The sequence below is a fragment of the Mastomys coucha genome, unplaced genomic scaffold (genome assembly GCF_008632895.1).
Source record: "Mastomys coucha isolate ucsf_1 unplaced genomic scaffold, UCSF_Mcou_1 pScaffold21, whole genome shotgun sequence".
Taxonomy (NCBI): Eukaryota; Metazoa; Chordata; class Mammalia; order Rodentia; family Muridae; genus Mastomys; species Mastomys coucha.
Window position 1 is genome coordinate 73,626,828 of NW_022196904.1, and position 7,757 is coordinate 73,634,584.

Sequence of the window (7,757 nt, forward strand, 5' to 3'; positions counted from 1 at the left end):
TCTCTCTCTCTCTCTCTCTCTCTCTCTCTCTCTCTCTCTCTCTCTCTCTCTCTCTCTCTCGTGCACACGCGCACACACACACATAGCTTTAGTCCCAGTACAGAGGAGACCAGATCCCTCTGGCATGGGCCTAGAAAACTATCCTTAACCACTTTTCCTTTGCCCTGTTCCCAACAGTCAGATGCGGAGACCTGCCTCGCCCTTCCAGGTTGCCAGGCATATAGCAAGAAGGGTCTAGACAAGGAAGAGCAGAGCCCTTTCTCCTTGAAGCTGAGTCTTAGAGCTTGCTTGGGGAACACACAGTGTGCACGCTTCAGACTATGTAACAATGGTGATGGTCCAGAGGGGTGGGTAGGCCAGAGAGGTTAAATAACTACCCCAAGACCACGGATGGGCTCAGCAAGTGATAAAGCCACACTTAAGCCTGGCCACCTGTCTTTCATGTTGACTATGTATTTCTTTTCTCTTTAAAAAAAAAAAACAAAAAAAAAAAAACAGATAAAACACATCTGTTCTCTGAGTAATTCTGATGGGATAGGAGAAGATAAACAAGGCACATATTAAAGTAATTATGTTATATATACACTAGGAATTGCTAACTATATGCTAAGTGCTGTGTAAACTAAAGGATGATGAAAGGGCCTGGGGTACGGTGGGAGTGAGTCACCCCAGAGGTCACCAAAATCCTCCCTGGTTGGAGCCTCACATGGCACAGTGGCCTGTGCAGATAGATACAAGGTTCCTCTTGGTGAGAGGGGCAGATGTGGCCACAAGGGGACCAGCATGGGAAGAAGCCACCGTGTTGGATCAGTGGAACAGGGGAGAGGCCAGAAGTAGTCATTAGGAAGCAGGGCCAGGCCCCAATAGACATTTTTGTCTGAGTAAGTAGGAGCTTTAGAGAGGTCTGAGCAGCTGTGCCATGACGTCGGTGTAAACTGCTTTGTGCCCAGAGTAGAAGGCGCTGTGCATCAGAGCAAGAGGCCACACTGAGGAGCAAGGCTGTGTCCAGACCAGATTTGAGGTGTCTGGGCTCAGACTACCTGTGATAGAGGAAAAGCATCTCGGAGGGCAGGAGAGTCTTTGGAGGAGGCAGCATCCGAGCTGCATTTGTGATGTGCCTACTGTATGCAGGGAACATTCTCTATGCTCCACATGTGTTCTGATGAATGTGTCAGGACAAACTCCTGGCTTTCCTATGAGGACAGTCCTGGTGCCTCTGAGCCCCCTTTTATCCACTCTGACTTACTCCCTGTGTCTTTCCCCGCGGGGTCTGTCTCTTCCGTGATGTTCTCCCATCAAGCCCAGGGCTCCCCAGAGAGAACTCACTAACTCAGATTTCATACTTACCTGTTCAAGCTTTCAAAGAGAGCATAGCTGAGTGACTATGAGGGAAAGCCTGAGCTCGGGGTGGGGGTGGGAAGATGGGGTTAGGGTGGGGGCAGAGAAAGTACCCCAGAATCAGTGGGAGGTGGTGAGAGAGGGAGAACATGGAACCTGAGGATTTATACCCTTTCCCTCTGTCCCTCTTTGCCCCCCCTCCCCCTTCTGTCTCTGTCTGTCTCTCTTTCTCTCTGTCTCTCTCCTCTGTCTCTCTGTCTCTGTCTGTCTGTCTGTCTCTCTCTCTCTCTCTCTCTCTCTCTCTCTCTCTCTCTCTCTCTCTCTCTCTCCAGGAGTAAGCTGATAGACAGCTCCTTCCACACAAAGCCCAGGAGGGATGGGGGGATGGGCTGTCAATAGCCATAAGGAGTGTCTGCACCTGTCCTACTTGGCATGGCAACAGCTCCCCAATGTGTTTGTAGCAACTGTGTAGTGTGTCCCCTAGAGGATATATTATTATCCACAACAAGGTGGTTGAGAGGAGTCCTGGGCAGTGGATCTACAGCAGGAGTAGAAATGACCACCCTGCCTGGGCCACTTGTGCTGGTCATGCTCTGGGCTAGATGCGTCCATGGTACATATCTAACCCGCTTCTGCTATTTCTTCTTCAGGGAGCCCAACAAAACCAACCTGGTCACATTCTTCCAGACAGACTTGAGTGGCTACCTCCCTCAGAGTGTGGTAGACTCCTTCTTCCCTCGAAGCATGGCTGAGTTCTACCCCAACCTTCAGAAGGCAGTGAGGAAGTTCCATCACTGACAGTCGCCCATTGGCAAGGATTGCCTATGGTCCTTCAGGAACTCCAGCTGTTGAGCCTCAAAGAACACGGAAGAGCTGCTGTGGCTTTTTGAGATGCCATAGTAAACAGCGAATCTCAGGGTACCATTCCAGAGGAGCAGCCCATCCCCCCATACCACCCTTCTTTCTCTTGGGCTTGGTGTAGAAGCTGCTGTCCATCAACTTGATGTGGTGTTCGCATATGCCTGGCAGGCCAGAGCAGGTCCCGCTCTAACCACCTGAGAGATGGCTCAAGTACTCTTTGATTCCTTGTGGTCTAGAGCCCTATGTGCTGGTTGCTGTCAGGCACCTTGTCCCTGTGCTGGTCTTAAATAATCATCATCCATTGTGGTTGCTAAGGTTCCTCTGGCATCTGGAGTTCTCAGACTCTTGTGTTCCCTTTCCAGTATGCTTTTGTGTACAAATTTTTAGCACAAGACTTTCCCGCTTTACAAAGGTGTCAACTTGGAAAATGATGTTTTAAAGCACAGGATAAGCCTTAAGGAAAAACACTTTCAGTTTACCTTTTGTGGTATCTTCCATCAGAATCATCTCTTCCTATCTGTTTTTCCCTTCATGGGTTAAGGTTCACGTCCTTGTGAAACCGATTTGTATCTGCCTCAGGCCAATTTGTATAATCAGGAAGAAGTGTGTGAGTTCTTGTGGCCCCCGTGAGTGAATCTAAGTGGGGCCAGCTGCTCTTGTGTGCATGCTGGACTCTGGGGAGGGGAGCCCCCTGGCATATACCTCACTATGCCCTCAGTCATGATGGTGAGGCAAGGGTGCTGGGGACCCCTCAGGCTTTTCTGCCATTAGGAGGGAGGGGAGAATGTCTCCTATGCTATGAGACTGCACGCCTACAGTATCTAACACTGACCACAAAGCCTGCCATTCCTTTAGGGACAAAGGGGATCTCCTTAGCTTTCCAAATACATTTAGATTCATGTTTTCCATCACATGGAGAAAGGAAAGATCTCTGTGGGCTGGCACTGTCTTCAGAGACATGGTGCCCTCACAGCCCAGCCAGATGCCTGCCCCCCTTTAGTAGATTTTAGTAATTCCCCTACTCTTTCTGCCTTTGTTCTTCTCACTGTTGGTGGGCAGCTTGCATCTAGTCAAAGGGCTCATTAGGACATTGTTTCATTTTGACAGGGCTTGTTCAGAACTTCCCGAAGTCTCTATGGATCTCTCAGGTTTTCCCACTGCTGCCCTGTTCCCTAGGGTTTGGATACTGACCTTTGACCTCTCTCTGTGGTCTCGCTCTGGGTTTGTCTCCATATGAAACTTACTTACTTACTATACCATTATTTAGGATGTGATCCACCTTGGGTTTTTTGAGGCAGGCTTTCTCATTGGCCTTAGATTCACCAAATAGGCTAGGCTGGATGGCCAGTAAGTTATAGGGACCCACATCTTTCTGCTTCCCCAGGTCTGGAATTACACGTTGAATGTCACAACATGTGGTTCTTTTCTTTTCTTCTCTTTTCTTTTTGTTTGGTTGGTTGCTTGGTTGGTTTTATTTTTTATTTTTTCTTGTCTCTCAGATTTAAGTTCAGGTCACCATGCTTGCACAGCAAGCATTTTACTGACAGCTGTCTCCCCAGCCCCACACCTTTACTGTTAGATCAAATGTACCTTCTATTAAATCTGATGGATTCATATAAATAGTATCTTGAGTTCCTCATTTACTTGTCTGCTATAGGACAGAACTCAGAGTGGACTGGGGAAGTAAGCATGCCAGCTCCAGTAACGTGCTGCCATTTTCCAGAGTGAGGCTGAGCTAGCCAAGAGTCACTGAAGGGCTTTACCTGAAGAGAGGATCCATCTGGGGTTTCTGCGTCTGCTTCCAGCAAATATTTCTGGCTTCCAGTTCTGAAGAAACCAGCAAATTCTAGTAGCAAGCTTCCATTGGCAAGGCCCTGAAATAAATGGGCTCTGGTGTTTGTTCGGTGACCCTTGCCAGGCCTTCCCATGCCATCTGTATTTCATGGAATGACTGAGGATCTGAACCCCTGGCCCAGACATGGCGAAAGCTATTCCTGCTGTGGCTAATCGACAGTCACAGTGAGTTGCCCTGTGCTTGGCTATCTGCTGTTCAGAAATGACCAAATATACTGGCTACACACATGCTGCAAACACGCTAGGCGGTTGTTTGTTTATTTGTTTTTATTCCCTGATGTGCCATTTTTTTTTAAAGCTCCTGGGCCTGTTCATGTTATGGAAGGAATGACTAAATCTCTGCCCTACCACATCCTAGCCAGACAAGCTATTTATTTTTCTGAGGTTCAGTACCCTCCAGTGCTTTGGTGCAGGACCGCCCTTGGTGAAGTAGCTGTGATCACCGATGACTATCATTTAATATCGGGCAGAGTGCCTGACATGTGACAGATAGGACATTAGTAATAATTTTATTTTATGCTTGTACCCATGCTGGTTCATCCTGTAGGCATATCTGTCCACACCTTAACTCACACTGCACTCACTCCTCTGTCTTCTCGGTCCACTCCTTCTAGGATCTCAACCCAACCAAAAAGTCTTCTAAGTGTTTGAAAGTGTTCTTCATGACATGCTGCCTCTCACAGAACTATTTCTAACAGCGTATCCCCTTTCCTTAAACCTAGGAAGGTTTTTGCCTGCTCTCAGCAGGAGTATAACAGAAGCAATGTTATGAGTCTTCAAAGGCAGAACATTCAAAAGATGCACCCACACCTGGCTGCGGTGTCCCCGGCAGCATGGTGCAGAAGCACCAACCATGAAGAGACTTCCTCAGCCGTCACCCAGCACCTCTGGGGAGAGGCACAAGCAGTGACCCTTCACAGGACCCCAGCCCAGCCTTGAGTTGCTCGAGCTGATGCTTAGGAGCTCCCCTCCAAGGCATGAGACTCGTGAGAGAAGCAAAGGCATGGGTGGCTCTCATAGTCCCTAGATGATTTTCAAATTGGGCCATTGGTTTCTTGGCAAACTGCAATACGACCATTTTATTATGGCACCAGAGTATTATCACTAAGCTGTCTATATTATACAGTCTGCGAGGTTGGTATCGGCCACCTCTGTGTGACTCTGTCCTGACATTTGGAACAACCCTCTTGATGGGCACTGTGCCAGGAGGTCCAAACCTGAGCAGCAGCTACCAGAAGCACACCTGGGCTTTCCCCAGCCTGGGTGAGGTGGGCAGCAGAGACCCTGAGAATCAGCAGTTACTGGAGCTTCATGCTCCTGCTTTGCCTCAGCATTGGTCTATGAGTCAGCAGAAGCTGTTGTCTGCTTGCACTGGAGGCCGTTCCTTCTGATGACTATAGTGACAGGTCCATCAGGTAATGCCTTGATGACATTCCAGGCTTCGAACCGTGTAAGGCCTTGCACAGCAGTGCCAGCGAGCTGCAAGATCTCATCACCTGGTTGGACCATTTCAGCCTGTTCTGTCCCTATAAAGGAGAAGATGACAGGTGACCTTGGGCTTTGCAGGTAACAGGATAAAACCACAGGATAAAATAAAAGACCCTTTCTGGGGAGCCAGGGAAGTGTACAAGTAGATAGCACACCCATCTTCAGGAGCTTGTGAGGGATTCTAAAGTGAGGCATTTCACAGGATGGTAACACAGAGCAGCCAGCCACCAGGCTTACCTCTCTCTGGGGCATTGAAAGCTACACTAGACAGACAGCCTATGCTGTTTTTAAGTGAGGAGACGGCAGGCAGTCCCAAGCCAGAGCCTGGTTAGAGACTTCCTTAATTCCCAGAGAATCCCTGGGGTTCTGTGTCCTCCCTAAACCTCTCTATTAACTCCTTGGTCCCTATTGACAACCTGCTTCTGGTAACATCATCAGCAACGGGTGGGAAGGGATGTGAGCTGCTGAGACATTGGTGAAGCAATCTTCACAGGACTTTTGGCTTCAGACAGCCTGGGAAGAACTCCGTATCCACTCGGAAAGACCTAACCTTGCATGCACTCATGACCCTGCATGGTGCCTACTCAGTCAAAGATGCATACAGAAATCACAAAATCTTCTTTTACTGTTTATATTGAAGGGAATCCCTAGCCCCTAGCCACCGCCCCCCCCCCACACACACACACACCATTCTTGACACCCTGGCCTTAACCAATAGTGAATAACGGTATAGAATAATAATGAAAATATAGTTGGGGATATCGAGCAAGGCAGTGGGCATTGTTCTGGTGTTCTGCACCCGTGGCAGCATTCCTTGGGGTACACAATAATAGATTCCCTTTTCACAAGCATGGAAACCAAAGGCAGAGACCCTTACTCAGAGCTTGAAAATGGCTAGTCGTAGGATCTAAGTGTGAGCTCTGTCTTGCAGGCTCTGGCATCCACATCCCATAGCACCATGCCTGCCAATGGCTAGAGGTTCATTCCCATGGGCCCATGATAGTGAAGCAACTTGCCACACTGCGTTGCAAACTTAACCTTAGAACCCGGGTCTTGTAGCTGTGCCTTTGATCACATCCCTGTTCCCTTGCCTAAGGCTTCCAACTAAGAAGTGGCAAGGTGTTGCAGATATATTTGCGTGGTAGCTACAAGGCATTCATAATTTTCTCAGAAAAATCCATATCCAGCTAACTCACATGTCAGATAATTGAGCAGCCCAATGCATGACAAATAAGACATCCAAATGGAAAATAAACATAAGAATCCATGAATCTAGGGCTAGGGTAAATCTAGCCAGGCTATCGGACAAGCACCAGCCTCTGGCTTTACTCAAAACATTGAAATCGTATGCATTGTGGATCATTTGGTTTGTTCAGCAGACTCACTCATATAGCCCAGGCTAACTGTTGACTTCATTATGCAGCCAAGGGTGACCTTGAACTCCTGATTGTCTTGTATTCACCTCAGTCCCACCACAGCTGTATCATTTTTAAGTACCCTGCATGGTAATAGTATTGATCTCTGTCCATGCATCTTTTGGTGCCTCTGAACTCTGGGCCTCAAGTGAGGGCCTTCCTGGCCTCTTCCTAACCTTGCTCCTGCCAAGCTGAACCAAGCCCAAGGCTCCGTCATGGGAGAGGACCCAACAAAAAGAGAAGTTAGGGGAGGGCTGAAAAGGGGCACGAGGTCACAAAAGCAGAACTGAACACAGGAATCAACATGTGACTCAAGAGAGTGTGGGAACCCACTGTGGCCACAAAGGTTCTGGGTTTGGGGGTGTCTGCTACATAGTCACAACTGGAGAGAATGTACAGAAGAAGAAGCAAAAAGGAGCCTACCTTTGAAAATCCTGTTTATGGTAAGAGGCTTGTCACCATGCAGGGAGCCCTTTCCTCCCTCCAGGCTAAAGCCCAGGCCTGCAGAGGTCTTCTCCAGTGTCACTGAGCAGACAGTGGTCTCCTCTGCAGAGGAAAGTACATGGGCTTGGTCGGTGGTGTGCACTTCTCTCGGGCCCAGAGGCCCAGGCTGATGCTGGCTCCTTAACTGCACACACAGACACACACACACACTACACACACCCCACACCACAGACACACACACACACACACACCCCACACCAGACACACACACACCCCACACCACAGACACACACACACTACAGACACCCCACACCACAGACACACACACATTACACACACCCCACACCACAGACACAC

At 48.7% G+C, this 7,757-nt stretch overlaps 2 protein-coding genes across 5 annotated transcripts in view; one reads left to right on the forward strand and one right to left on the reverse strand.

Annotated features, from left to right (window-relative positions):
• Positions 1 to 3,824, forward strand: part of Stard5 (StAR related lipid transfer domain containing 5) — an 11,333-nt gene extending 7,509 nt beyond the window's left edge. Inside the window, exon 6 of the mRNA XM_031387220.1 lies at positions 1,989 to 3,824. Coding sequence (XP_031243080.1) covers positions 1,989 to 2,136 — 148 coding nt within the window. The 3' untranslated portion in view covers positions 2,137 to 3,824. The remainder of the gene's footprint in view (positions 1 to 1,988) is intronic.
• Positions 3,825 to 4,545: 721 nt separating this feature from the next.
• The window catches only part of Il16 (interleukin 16), an 84,527-nt gene continuing 81,315 nt past the window's right edge, over positions 4,546 to 7,757 (reverse strand). For all 4 annotated transcript variants that reach the window (XM_031387216.1, XM_031387217.1, XM_031387219.1 and 1 more), the window contains 2 exons: positions 7,380 to 7,502; positions 4,546 to 5,579 (listed from right to left, as the gene is read on the reverse strand). In XM_031387216.1, coding sequence (XP_031243076.1) covers positions 5,392 to 5,579; positions 7,380 to 7,502 — 311 coding nt within the window. In that variant the 3' untranslated portion in view covers positions 4,546 to 5,391. The remainder of the gene's footprint in view (positions 5,580 to 7,379; positions 7,503 to 7,757) is intronic.